General features: G+C 39.1%; 1 protein-coding gene across 5 annotated transcripts in view; it reads left to right on the top strand.

Moving 5' to 3' along the window:
• Positions 1 to 13857, top strand: part of RETREG1 (reticulophagy regulator 1) — a 124709-nt gene extending 110852 nt beyond the window's left edge. For 3 of the 5 annotated variants that reach the window (XM_026506718.4, XM_048224304.2, XM_057312167.1), the window contains 6 exons: positions 2313 to 2439; positions 4952 to 5036; positions 7020 to 7157; positions 8101 to 8165; positions 8412 to 8538; positions 11629 to 13857. In XM_026506718.4, coding sequence (XP_026362503.2) covers positions 2313 to 2439; positions 4952 to 5036; positions 7020 to 7157; positions 8101 to 8165; positions 8412 to 8538; positions 11629 to 12122 — 1036 coding nt within the window. In that variant the 3' untranslated portion in view covers positions 12123 to 13857. Of the gene's footprint in view, positions 1 to 2312; positions 2440 to 4951; positions 5037 to 7019; positions 7158 to 8100; positions 8166 to 8411; positions 8539 to 11601 lie in introns of all 5 variants that reach the window. The other 2 variants (XM_026506717.4, XM_057312166.1) reach the window with 2 other exon arrangements.
• Positions 13858 to 14938: the final 1081 nt, after the last annotated feature.

The following is a 14938-nucleotide window of genomic DNA, read 5'->3' as shown; positions in this document are numbered from 1 at the left end:
CAGTAAACGGAACAGTGGCCGAGCCTACCCTAGCCAATTTGCAATAAGTTGTTCTCAGAAAGGAGGCCACAGGGAGCCTGGGTGGCTCAGTTGGTTAAGCGTCTGCCTTCAGCTCAGGTCATGGTCCCGGGGTCCTGGGATCGAGCCCCATATGGGGCTTCTCCCTCTCCCTCTGCCCCTCCCCCCTACTTTTGTTCTTTCTCTCTCTCTCTCTCAAATAAATAAAATCTTTAAAGAAAAAAGGAGGCCACAGTTTAATAACCTTATTGTTTCCTTTGCCACTTGCAGTTTTTGCCCTCCTGTACAAAATCTTTTCCTATGAAGCACACCTATTGGCTTCCTATCCACGCGCTTAGTGTTTCCTTTAATAGGTCTGGGATCGTTCATAAGGTATGCAAAGCTAGTGCTAAATTTGGTCACCAGTGAAAACAGGCTTGCTCCGTGATGCAAGAGGGGAGTAGGGTTAATGGATACATAAACCAGTCCCTGATAGCTCAACGTCCCCAAAAGTTCATTTCTTATGACAGTTAGGAAATCATTGGCAAGTGTCTACCTCGTGGAACAGCATCAACCTGGAGAACTGGTACCTCAGTGACTCTCTGGCAGAGCATTAGTTGACTCTGACAGAATAAACAGGAAGGAAAGTGAAATAGTTTGTTGTTGTTGTTTTAATGCTATTGCGTTCATTTAAATATAGCTTAAAATTATATTTAAAAAGGAAATTTGTCTAATCTATAAATTGTCTTAGTGTTCAAGGTATATTAAAAGGAAATAGGAGCGCCTGGGTGGCAGAGTTGGTTAGGTGTCTGACTTGGTATCGGCTCAGGTCGTGATCTCAGGGTCATGGGATCGAGCCCCATGTCAAGCCCTGCTGTGGGCTCCGTGCTCAACGTGGAGTCTGCTTGTGATTCTCTCTCTCACTCTCCCTCTCCCCATCTCCCTCACACATGCTGTCTCTCAAATAAATCAATTAAAATTTATAGATTAGATAATTAAATTTCCTTTTTAAATATAATTTTAAGTTATATTTAAATATATTTGAATTTAAATCCTTAAAAAATATTTAAAGCCTTAAAAAATAGATTTTATTTTTTAATAAATCCTTAAAAAATTTAAATCCTTAAAAAATAGAATCCACGTATACATGGTCTCTGGGGAGTTGAGCATCTAAGGCCCAAAGTAGCTTTGATTTGTTTTAGGAGTACTGGATTTGAATCCAAAGATCATCTCACTCTGATTCCCTTGCAGTTATAACTCAGATGATAGTTCTCTAATAGCCTTTGTCTTCTGCTAGAAACATTCATTATTGTCATATCCTTCGCTCTATGGCAGGGCCTTCCACATGGTAAGGCACTAACAATCTCCTATTAAATGAGTGAATGTGGGGGCCCTGATAGAGCTTGTTTGAACTGGTATATTTTTGTGATGAGTTAGTATTGAGAGTGGGGTGTGAACTCGATGTCATTGTGATTTTAGGGAATGCCCTGTGTTCGCATGTCTTCTTCCTGGAGAGATGGTTACTGGTTTTAGCTTATTGAGGCTCCTGTGGGAAAGTGAGGGCAGAGACACAGAGCACATGCGTGACACAGGCTTCCCATTCAACACGTTCTATGATGATGGTTGGGAGAAGGTACAGTAGAAAAATGCAAGGTATTTGAGACCCTGTAGAGTTTAACAGTTTTCTATTGAGTTGACTGTAATACGTATTGAGAAGGCATTGTCACTGACAAGGATGATGATGATTAGAAGGTCAACGCTAAGGTTTCTCCAAAAGCACTGTGGGTTCCCTATCCTTAAGGTTTCACACGTTCCTAACAAGTCCTTCCAGGCCCGTCCCACCTTCCAAGCTTCCTGCAGAGTCACTCTTCTGGCTGCCTCTGCGTCTGCTGGAGCCTCACAGGGGGCTCTCTGGAATAGTGCCGGTAGCTCCTTCTGGCTCCGGGCCCTCTGCCTATGTTGTGCACTGTTCTATTTGGAACTCTTCCAAGCCCTTGTGATAGACTCTGCTAATCCAGATTTTGGCATGAGAGTAACTTCTTCAGAGATGTCGCAAAGCCCCCACCCTATACCTCACCCTCTTTCTTTAATTGTAATGGGATAGTTGTGCAATGAGGCGGTTAGCCTGTGTCTCTTCTCTTGGCACGTGAACTTCATTACGCATGTATCTGGCTTGTTCACCTCTGACATCACACGGCTTTTCCAGAGAGTGTGGCCGATAGCAGGTGCTCAATAAATATTTGCCGAAGCAATGAATGTTGAATGAATCATCAAAAGTGCAGCTGACATTTTTTGTTTTCTTTTTCTCTCTTTAGCTGGGAAGTTATCAATTCCAAACCAGATGAAAGACCCAGGTTCAGCCACTGTATTGCAGAATCATGGATGAATTTCAGCTTATTTCTTCAAGAAATGTCTCTTTTTAAACAGCAGAGCCCTGGCAAGGCAAGTTTTCCAGCATAGGAGAATTATTGTGTGTGCTTTAGAGTGTGCAATAAATTGGAAACAAATGAATTAACCTATTTTATCAGCTTATAAGGGTTCTCCAGTCCTGGATATAATATACTAGGAGCACATGCCATAAAAGCTGATATTAGTGAGGTTCAGAAATGGGAGTGTGTGAGCACTAGAAAATCCTCAAACTTACATTTCAAGATTGGATTGGTTTCCTGTTTTATACATATTTATCTAACTCATTAACAAAAATGGTGATTGTTCTTGATATCAGCCAGACCAAGGAGGAAAAAAATACCCTATAAAGAATTTCTGTTTAAAAACAGACCCATAAATGCAGAGAACTGGTGGCTGCCAGAGGAAAGAGGGGCAGGGCAATGGGCAAAACAGGTGAAAGGGATTAAGAAGGACAGACTTCCAGTTACGAAAGTCACCACCATGTTGCACACCTGAAACTAACATAATGTTATATGTCAACTATACTCCAATAAAAAAAAATAAGTCATAGGGATGTAAAGTACACCATATGGAATGTTGTCAATAATATATTAAGTACATAGGCGACAATTAACTAGACTTGTCATTATCCATAATGTATGTAAATGTCGAATTGCTGTGTTGTACACTGAAAATTCATAACATTGTATGTCAGTTATAATTCAATAAATAAAGAATTTCAGTTTATATTATTTAGGCTGGTTCTGAAGTCAAAGGGAGATGAAGTGAACATACAGCCCTTTGAGGGTGCTTTTGGAGATAATAGAGTCAGTCTAAAAAGTAGAGATTCTTATATGATTTCTCTAGTAAAGAAAACCTTTGGCAAAGAGACTCACAGTCTTTATATAAATGGAATGAGTATTTTTCCAATTAAGATGAAAACCTCCTAGGAGAAGGGTCGAAAGTGGTTTGGAAGGGATTGCACGGTACACGCCCTTGGAGTACTGGGATGCATGGAGGTGGCTTCAGCTGTGATCGTGAGAACATGGGCTTAAGGGCAGAGCCGGCACGAGACCCTTTCCCTGCCAGTGCTGGGTTCAAGTTCCTTGAACCTCCACTTGTAGTTGGAAGAGCCTAGGAACGTTGGCCCTGAAAATCCCTCTGGTTGTACCATGTACAGGAAATCTCTTAACTCCAGTAGTATTGAATAATAGAACTATGCTTGGACACATTTTGAGCATATTAAAGTGGCATTGTATATGCATGGATTTTTTTTTTATCACGGTAGGTAATTCTTAGCATAGATATCCATATAGTGGAGAGGGAGAGTTGCATTTTTGATGCCTATTGTACTGAAATGATTAAACACATTTTTAGAAAATTCTGAACTTAAAACTTCTGCAGTGGACTGCATTAATATACCCCAAGTCAATTGGCTTCTGATGATGGTGTTACAGATTTAGCGGATAATATGAAATCTCTTTGTGAAACTGGATTCTGGACATGGTCATGTTTTCCTAGACTTATTCTTTCAGTGCTTATGGTCTTTCCTCTTCCATTTTGCTATTTGAATGGCATATTCTTCAAGGGCCTCTGCTGTTTCAGAAACAGCTCTTAATTTTTTCCCATAAGTTCATCTGTTTTCCTTTGACTAGTTAACTTATTAACCCTGTGCCAAAGAATGGAAAATCAAAGTTAATCTCATGGTGTTAATCAGTTACTGATCAGAGTTATTATGTATTCTTTCCTCATATGTCTTTTTGAAATTCCCTTAATGAATTTTCTTTGCTTGCCAATGTAATACCATAATTTGAAGATAAATCAAAAGAAAAAAGATAGTTTATTTTTAAGACTAGGGTGTGGAAAACAAGTGAAGGCTTTAGGGGAGATTTTTTTGTCATGATGTTTAAATTTCTTAAAACAACCAAGATTTTTTTTGGTCATAACTGACAGAAGGAAAATCAGCACATTTCACTTTAGGAATTTCAGTTCGTTCCCAGTTGGTTCCTAAGTGACCTAGAAGTGGGGTGAGTGTGAGGGATGGATACGGTGAGGAAGGAGGATAGTGATGGCCAATGGATTCATCCCAGCAGCTTATCAGCTGTGCAGACTGCCATTCCATCTACATAAATGCCTCTAATTTGTGCTTTGCAGTGTTTATGAAGTTTGATGGGTTTACAGAAGTAGTTTGAACTTGCAGGTTTATTAACCAGGCTGCATAATTGTCAGTGACTGATCCCGAGCAACAGGAGGTTCTGGGCACATACTAGTCTTCAGTTCTCTTGCATCTGGTAGTAACATAGCCACAGGCATGATTAATGGGAGATGTTCTCTGCACCAGAAATTAGCTTCTGGAACCTCAGAAATGATTATTACTAAGAGTAAAGTGGACCAAGGCTGGCCAAACACAGCAGTCATTAGGCAGACCCAAGTACAAAAGAACACTGTTTGAAACACATTTGCCATAACGTGATAGATCACATATAGATAAATAATTGTGTTTCCTGTGCCCCAAAATGTCTTGGAGTTATGTGTAACTGTCACATGTTGTTTCTGTTATTTCTAGTTTTGTCTCCTGGTCTGCAGCGTGTGCACATTTTTTACAATCGTGGGCAGTTACATTCCTGGAGTTATACTCAGCTATCTACTGTGTAAGTACGGTAGGACATTTGGCTCATTTATGTGAAGCATCTGCTATCATTTCACGGTCAACAAGGCCTTCCATAGTTTGGAAGAGGAGGGATGAGTCCTCATCTATAAAGCACATTGATTATCCTTTAATTTCCTGCTGTACAAAGTTTCTCCTTTTCCCAGAGACATGTTTATATTTTTAAGTTGGAGGAATGGCTGCCAAAAGGCAGGGTTGGTTAAAAGTGATTTGATTTGATTTTAAACTATGTCAGTAAAATTATAAGTAAGCTATACTTCCCGCCCCCCACAAACACACTAATCCCTTTGCCCTTGTGTATGGTCTGTGGCTCAAAAAATAATTAAAACCACAACGTGATACCATTAGACCCCCACCAGAATGGCTAAAATTAAAAATACTGACCATAGCAAGTATTAGCAAGGTACAAAGCAACTGGAAATTCTCACGTACTGTTGGTGTGTAGGTAGAATGGGAAAAACACTTTGGATAACCACTTGACAGCTTCTTAAAAACTATATATGACCCAGCTATTCCACAGCCAGGTATTTACCCAAGGGAAATGAAAGTATATATCTACACAAAGACTTGTATGCAAATGTTCACAGCCAAAACCAGAGCACAATCCATATGTCCCTCCAGAGATGTCCCCGTAACAAACTGTGCTACATCCATGCAGTGATACTCAGCACGACGAAATGGATGTATGCACCAGTCTGGATAAATCTCCAAATAATGAGACTGAGTGGGGAAAGCCAGGTAAAAAAAGAACATATACTGTATGATTCCATTTATACATAATTCAAATTCATCTTTAGCTAATAGCAAAGCACATAAGTGGTGGCCTAAGGATGAGGTGGGTGGGGGCCGGGAAAGGCAAGAGAGAAGGATTAATAGGAAGATGGGGAAAATCTAGGCAGTGATGGATATGTTCACTGTCTTCATTGTGGTGATGGTTTCTTAGCTGTATGCATATGTTAGAACTTATCAACTTGCATATTTTAAATATGTGCAATTTATTGTATGTCAAATATAACTCCAAAATACTGTAAAAAAGTACAGTGTCCAGCTTCTCCTGATAACTATGGTCTGGTGCTGCCACCTTGCGATGGGATGGGCACTCTCCACTTAACTAACCCTCGTATTTCCCCATTTTTCTTACACCAGCTTTTAAAATGTACATATACTTCCTTGGCTTCTAGTGATATTTGAGTTTGCAACTCCTGTTTAGAAGGTAAATGGGCACATTTTCTAACAACAACAAAGAAGTAAACACCAGGGAATGCAATACATTCACTAGGTCAGTCTTCATTTCTTTTTATATTCCTAATGGGTAACACCCATGGCAGGTGATCAAAGCGCAAATCCATTCTCCCAGATGGAACTCATAGAATACCAGCCCTTGATCTGCCTTGTCTAGGAAGTGAAGGAGGGGAGAGCCGGAGGACAGTCTGATACAGGCCTGGCATTATTCAGACGGTTTGCCTTCGCCTCATTTATTCTTCACAAAACCCCAAAAGATAATATTATTATCCCAATATCACTGATGAGAAGCTAATAGATAATAACTTTCCTATAGCAATATGGCTTATTCAACAAATAAGCAGAGTGAGGATTTTAATCCAGGACTGTTGTCAAGAAAGCATGTAATCTTTGTGTCAGTGTTGAGGGTCAAAGAATAAAAGGGAGAAAGTTGATTTAATAGCGAGCCTTTGAAAACAGGGACTGTAAGTATAGTGTGCGTGTGCGTGTGTGCGTGTGTGCGTGTGTGCGTGTGTGTGTGTGTGTGTGTGTGTGTGTAGGGGAAAATGTTTTCGTTACAGGAGGAAGAATAGAAATTATGAACTTATTTCACAGAGGCATTTCTCTAAGAAAAAAGCATATTTGTCTTACTGACTGAACGGAAATATTTTTGTGAGATACTCAAGAGGTAGCCTTTTGAAAGGAAGGTCATCTTATCCATGCTCTCTTCCTTTTTATGTTTCAGTGCTGTGTGCATTTTTGTGTCCCCTGTTTAAGTGTAATGATATTGGACAAAAAATATACAGCAAAATCAAGTCAGTTCTGCTGAAGCTAGATTTTGGAATTGGAGAATATATTAATCAGAAGAAACGGAAGAGATCTGGTAGGTAAAGTTTGAATTTTAGATTCCATGCATGGAATGAGACGTCAGCCGGCCGTTTATTATTAAATCACTTTGAATATGTCTGAAAGTGCTTTTAGCCCTTTATTACATATATAGAAGCTAATCCCCCCCAAAGTAATGTAGCGTGTGTCTACTTAGGCTTTTATGCTTTTCTCAAACATATAAGAAATTCACTCTTTAATCCAAATTGTTAGGGGAAGGAGAAAAGGATTTAATAATTCTGTATTTGCTATTTATGATTTCCTTTGTTTCAGTCGTTTTATTTTGGGGTGGACAATTGCAAATAAAAAACGCTAAGGCATTAAGGAGGGCACGTGTGGTGATGAGCACTGGGTGTTATACACAACTAATGAATCGTTGAACACTACATCAAAAACTAATGTTGTACTGTATGCTGGCTAACTGAACATAATTTTTTTAAAAATGCTAGGGCTAAGAGTGTGGGAGCCGCATAAGAGGGGATTGAGAGAACCAAGGGGAGGAAAACAGAGGAAAAACCAAAGTGATCATTTTTCACTATTTAACTTGGCCTATGACCTTTACAGATTCTCAAACTATCACAAGCATCAGAATCGCCTGGAGGGATTAGTAAAGCATAGCGCTCTGGCACCCCTCCCCCACCCAGAGTTTCTGATTCAGTTGGTGTAGGGTGAGGCCTGAGAATTTGCATTTCTAAAAAGTTCCCATCAGCGGTGCTGCTGCTGGGTCAGGGCTCACAAGACTAGAATCACTGATATGGCCCATTTCCCTTGAAAATGAAACATTTGCAGATGTGTGGAGCTTGTTGTGTGCACACATTTCATTAAATGGAAGCACTGGAGACCACGAGGAATGTGGGTCGGGGTGTCCCTGTGGAATGGGTAGAATACACGGTGTCTAAGCCGGCCAGGACATTGAAAGCCTCTCAATTTTTTCTCAACAGAAGCAGATAAAGAAAAAAGTCACAAAGATGACAGTGAATTAGACCTTTCAGCTCTTTGTCCTAAGGTATTTTTTGTTTAGTTTTCCATTTGTTCCTGTGTGGTCTGACTGTAAATTTACTTACATGCCCTTGAAGCTGAATGATTTTTCCTAGTGGACTCCTCCTATTTCTCTAAGATGACTGAACAATTTCAAAGGGAGGACTACTCATCTGGTTTTTAATGATTCTGATATTTTGGGGGTTCGTATGGAGGCTTCAAAAAGATCTCTGTCAGCAGTTTCAAATGTGTCCCTGTCTCTGCGTTAACACAGATTAGCCTCACGGTTGCTGCCAAAGAGTTGTCTGTGTCTGACACGGACGTATCCGAGGTCTCCTGGACTGACAACGGGACCTTCAACCTGTCGGAGGGATACACTCCACAGACAGACACTTCTGATGGTATGCTCACATTTCCACGTACTCTTATTTTTATTACTATGAGTACATGCAAAAATATTTACCTCTGTCACCTGCTGAATGGGTACACAAACTATGGTGTGTCTATACAGCAGAATACCACTTGGCTATGAAAACAAAGAACTGATCCATGCCATGACTTGGACGAACCTTGAAAACAGTATGCGGAGTGAAAGAAGCCAGACACACAAGTCCACATATTGTATCAGTCCATTTATTTATTTATTTATTTATTTATTTATTTATTTATTATTATTTTTTAAAGATTTTATTTATTCATTCGACAGAGAGAGACAGCCAGCGAGAGGGAACACAAGCAGGGGGAGTGGGAGAGGAAGAAGCAGGCTCATAGCGGAAGAGCCTGATGTGGGGCTCGATCCCATAACGCCGGGATCACTCCCTGAGCCGAAGGCAGACGCTTAACCGCTGTGCCACCCAGGCGCCCCTGTATCAGTCCATTTATATGCACTGCTCAGAAGAGGCAAATCCATTTGGACAGAAAGTAGATTAGTGGCTGCTGGGGGCTGGGGGAAGGGGAATGGTGGTGATTGGTAATCGGTTTGAGTTTTTTGTAATGATGAAATTAGGTATTGGTGGTGGTTGTAAAGCTTTGTGAGTATATTAAAAACCACTGAATTTAAAATTAAATTAAAGAATTAAAAAACACTGAATTTTTTAAAAGGGCAGATTTTATGGTATATGAATCATATCTCAAAAGCTATTATAGAAGTATGAGAAAAAGATCTAAGCCAGTCAAGATACAAATCTGCCTTTATTTTTGAAAACAAATAAATAATTGACAGTGAAAACAATTTCCGAAATGTCTGGTGACAAATATCTGTTGCTTTTGGCAACAGTGGAAGGAGCAGAAGAGAGACACTCGTCCCATACATCCAGGGCTAGTCCTCGTTAAAGAGGATTGAAGTGCAGAGGACCAGTTCCCCAAATCTAAAGCTGACTCCACTCATGTTTTTCTTCAAAGTTAGTTTTTTAAAAAAGCTTGCTTTTTTTAAATAATTAGGATAGATATAATTTAAAATAGTCTTGTGCAGTAACTTAATTTTTGCTAGCCTCACTGAATTATTTCAAGTCATTTTAGCCATATACTGAAAATATGAGATTATAATGGAAGATTGTGAATTGTTTTGTATGTGTTTTTACAAGCAAGAACACACTTTTATTTTCCTAGAGGAAAGAGGGAGGCTGTGCAATGTTTGAAAAAAAGACAGGCTTGGAGCTTGGGACACCCAAGTATAGTCTTGCTTTTGTCATTAGCTAGTGACCTTGAACAGGTGACATAATTTCTGTGGACCTCAATTTCCTCACCTTTAAAGTGTATTAGAACATCCACGGGGCAACCTTGTGGCTCACTTAATAGAGCACGTGACTCTTGATCATGGGGTTGTGAGTTCAAGCCCCACAGTGGGCTTAGAGCCTACTTACAAACAAACAAACAAACCCCACAACACTCAAGCTGTACAAGCCCAACATTATCAGGATGAGGATAACAAACCCTTTGTTCTTAAGTATTACACAACAAAAGGGGCAATAATCCAGCCCACATACAAGGCTTTAATTAAATTGAAGACTTCAAGTCACTGTTGTAAAGAGTTAACTGTTAAACTGAAAGATTTTCTATGGAAAGTGAAAAACAAATGAAATCACTGTGTGCCTAGTAACCTTCACATGTCCCCAATCTTGTATTCTGGACACAAGTTTGGTAAATAGGACATGGTCATTTTCAGCGATACTTATGGAAAGCCAAATGTTTCCATAAGCTCTTAAATTGAAAATGGGATAGAAGGAGCAATACTTTCTTTTAATTCATTGCTTTAAACAAACATAGGTTACAGATGCTGAGCTACAGATCTCCATGGATGAAAATCCTGAGGCAGGACAATACTCATCATTTATTATACCAGAATCCATGAAAACCTCCAGTTGAAATTTTTTTTTTTAAACTTTGTGATCATGCATATCCACACTGGCTTAAAGTTAATACCCTCCCTGGGCAGGATGAAACTTTTGTTTACGATGAATATTTAAACTTCAGGGGCGCCTGGGTGGCACAGCGGTTAAGCATCTGCCTTCGGCTCAGGGCGTGATCCCGGCGTTCTGGGATCGAGGCCCACATCAGGCTCCTCCGCTATGAGCCTGCTTCTTCCTCTCCCACTCCCCCAGCTTGTGTTCCCTCTCTCGCTGGCTGTCTCTATCTCTGTCAAATAAATAAATAAAATCTTTAAAAAAAAATAAAAATAAAAAATAAACTTCAATACACGTATACAATGGAATATTACTCAGGCATAAAAAGAATGAAATCTTGCCATTTGCAGTGATATGGATGGAGCTAGAGCGTATTATGCTAAGCAAAACAAGTCAGAGAAAGAGAAACACCATAGGATTTCATTCATATGTAGAATTTAAGAAATAAAACGAATGAGCAAAGGGGGAAAAAAAGAGGCAAACCAAGAAACAGACTCTCTAAAATAGAGAACAGACCCATGGTTACCAGATGGGAGGTGGGTGGGGGATGGGCAGAATAGGTGAGGGGGGTTAAAGAGGGCACTTGTGATGAGTGTCGGGTGTTCTATGGAAGTGTTATCACTATACTGTATACCTGAAATTCATACACTGTATGTTAACTCACTGGAATTCAAATAAAAACTTAAAAAGTTCAGTCAAGCCTCAAGCTAACATTAGACAGATTGAATATTAAGTCATTACTGTTTTGTACTTAAGAGGAAAACTCAAGTAGCAGGGACATGCGGTATTTGTGTATTTGTAGACAGGTAGTGTCCCAGATTTGAAAGGGGTCCAGTATGTGGTTAAATTGATTTAAGCTGAACCAGGAGGCTAGATGAATGTCAAGTTTGCCTGGAGGGTTCGGATTAAAATCAGATTGTGGTTTAGACAGTTCTTTTATTTTTTTATAATAATTTTTTATTATGGTATGTTAGTCACCATACAGTACATCCCTAGTTTTTGACGTAATGTTCCATGATTCATTCCTTGTTCTTTTGTTTCAAATTCATCGTGGTGCTCAAGCACGAACTTGTGTTATACATTCCACAGATCTTGACCGACCGAGCGAAGAAGTTTTCTCCCGAGACCTTTCCGATTTTCCATCTGTAGAAAATGGCACGGGAACAAATGATGATGATGAATTCAGCCTTAGCTCGCCCACCGAGCAAAGGAGGAAAAAGGAGCAGTTGGACAGCGGTCTCAGAGCGAGCAGAGAGAGGCAGTCAGCTGCTGGTCTCACCCTTCCTTTGAGCAGTGACCAAACCTTCCACTTGGTGCGCAACCTGGCTGGGGACGCCATCGCGGCCGCAGTGACAGCCGCCATCAAAGAGCAGTTGGAGGGCGCGCAGCAAGCGCTTTCTCAGGCTGCCCCCAGCCCAGGCGACGACACAGACACTGAGGAAGGCGATGACTTTGAACTACTTGATCAGTCAGAGCTCGATCAAATCGAGAGTGAATTGGGACTTTCACAAGACCAAGAAGCAGAAGCACAGCAAAATAAGAAGACGTCGGGCTTCCTTTCAAATCTACTCGGAGGCCATTAGTCTGGGAATCAACTTGTTCAACACAGCACAGATAAAACTACCAAAAAATTTCAAACAAGCAAAAAAAAAAAAAAAAAAAAAAAAGTAGAAGAAAAAAAGGAAAAAAAATTTTTTGAACTGTGAGCTTTACTGATTACTTCAGATTTTTTTTCTTATTTTCCCTTCTGCAGTGAATTCATTGGATATATATCAGCTGATACTGATATTTCCTATAGTTATTTTTATGTAATAAGCATGGAAATGAACTTTATACACATATATATACATACTGTGTCGTCAGAGATGAATATTAGAGGTTGTTTTTAAAGCAACACCACCAAATTATTGGGATCCTCCTTTAAGTATTCCTTATTTTTTCTTTACAATTGATTTTTCAAGCATGCAAAAACAGTTCATTGTAACTCACTGAAATATTAACAATTAGTTGTGAATACAAGCAGTATCAGCTCCTTTGTTACTGACACTTGGAAACAGTTAAAAATTTTTGGTAGATTCTGATGTAAAAAAAACAAAAATTATCAAGGTATCTTTAGTTGAAGAACTTGGGAAATATTATCAAAATTAATTTCCTAGGAAAAATTTTAAAAATATATTTAACTACTTGGATAGGCTGATACATTTCCATGTTATTTCTGCAGATATAGACTTAGGCTTACCTGTAGTGAATGGCATGCTCCATGGACTGCCAGCTCTGGTCTTGGTAATGGGTGGTATTAACCCATAGAAAGCAAGTAATTAGATATCACATAGACAGTGGTTTTGATGTAAACAGAGACTGGGCTCTGTTTTGTTGTTCAACTGTCATATATTTGTAATAGAGATGTTGTAAAGTGCGGATCTATTCTGCCTGCTCAGACCTAAGTTAAACCCTCTTTTATCTTTCATATTATGTCATAGAAAAGGTCTCTTAAAGTTGTGAAACTAGTTCCTGGTATGTTCTAGGAGTGATGTTGTCATCAGCAGTAGAGAAACAATAACTGTTTTCGTAGTCTGTATAGAGTCTCCAAGAGGGGAGAAATTTGCTTGGCTTTAAGGTGTATTTATTTGCTATTGAATCTAAATATGTACTCTGTTTCTACTGAGAAGATAGAATATATTTTTCCTTTATTTTAAACTTTTTTGATCACCTTCAAATAACCAAATTTGACTTAGGCTTTTAACAAAGGATTTAGCAGAAATCAAGCTAATTTTGTTTTTGTCATAGAAACTTTTAATAGTGTTGAGGGACCATGTCAGCCAACTACCAACAATCCCTTCAATCTTCAGGTACAGCTGGCATTTCTACAGATGCGTCCAGACATCTGAGACCCTCAGAAAGGAAGGATAATCCAAGAATATAGGAAATCTGTGGTCCCTTCCCTTCATTTTATTCCTTTCCTTATATTTCTAAAGACTATAGGTAATCTGGTGTTTTAACGTAGCATCTCTTATTTATTTTTTCTTTCTGAGGTATTAAAATATCTAGACTGAATTTTGCCAAATGTTAAAGGGAGAAAAGTTATTGAGGACTTTGAACACTTGCTTTTTGTGATTGACTACGCTTATATGTCATTAGTGCCTCATGACTGTGATGTCCTTTATTGATACAAAGTGAGCCTGTGCCTTCATGATCTTGCCCATTTTGGTACATAAACCTGGTGTTAGATCTATGAACTGTGTGGGTTAGGAGGAATATACCTGAATTCTATTCAATACAAGTTTCTGGACATAAAAATACAGTCACATATTTATAAAATAGTCGTCACCAGGATTCTTTTTTTATGTGTATGTTTCTGCATTTAAAAAATGTTCTTGGCCATGAAGGCAAAAAGTTTACAGGTCATTTCAATTTTCTCATTGAGGGGAAAACAAGAAGTTGATCCAAGTAACTAAAGAATGTGTTAAAAGTCACTGGACAAGCTTACAAAAAGATAAACTCAAGAGTTGGTGGTATGAACAATAAAGCTAGGATCAAATATTATAAACTATAAATTAAAAGTGGTTTGGGGATGGCAACGTTAGGGTAGAAAAATGTGTTACTAGCACAATGGAGGAGACATACCAGCTCTCTATGGATAGTAGCATTATAACCATACACGTACTTCAATATTTACTCAAGATCATATGTCATTACAAATTTACACAATGCAATAACACCAAGTCAGACAAACAGGGATGCTGAGGGGTTCTGTGTGTGTGTGTGTGTGTGTTGGTGGTGTATATAATTCTATTTCTGATTTTAAGATACAGTAACAATAAACCCCAATGACGGATCCAGTACAGAGGGGGACTACTTATCTCTTACTGTGAGAATTAATGCATTTATTAAAGTGTGAAACATGGATTTTTTTTTTTTTAATTGTAAAGGAGTTGTAGAAAATATTTTTGCTCTCTTCCTGGAGAAAATGCTGAGCAAAATGAGACAATGGGAATAGCATACATTGATCATGTATTTTGACAATCAAGCAGGGCTCAAGAAGTTCAAGCTTGCTTTGGAAGGTCAATCCAGGCTTAAAGCGGTGTTTACATTCTCATTCTGAATCATCATTGCTTTTTTTTTCTTACCCTAAGAATCTTCAAAAGTGATTTTTTAAAAACTGCCCCCTCTCATGTAGTAGAATATGAAGAAAAGAAATATTAATAAGGCTTTGCAATTGGCAAACATCCTCAACATATTTAGGCATCTCTTATATCTGAAATAAATGCAACTCTTTTTCTTTAAAAAAAAAAAAGCAGGGGCGCCTGGGTGGCACAGCAGTTAAGCGTTTGCCTTCGGCTCAGGGCGTGATCCCGGCGTTCTGGGATCGAGCCCCACATCAGGCTCCTCCGCTATGAGC

The sequence above is a fragment of the Ursus arctos genome, unplaced genomic scaffold (genome assembly GCF_023065955.2).
Source record: "Ursus arctos isolate Adak ecotype North America unplaced genomic scaffold, UrsArc2.0 scaffold_15, whole genome shotgun sequence".
Taxonomy (NCBI): domain Eukaryota; kingdom Metazoa; phylum Chordata; class Mammalia; order Carnivora; family Ursidae; genus Ursus; species Ursus arctos.
Note: the sequence above shows the minus strand (reverse complement) of the source record. Positions and strands in the feature narration are given on the sequence as shown.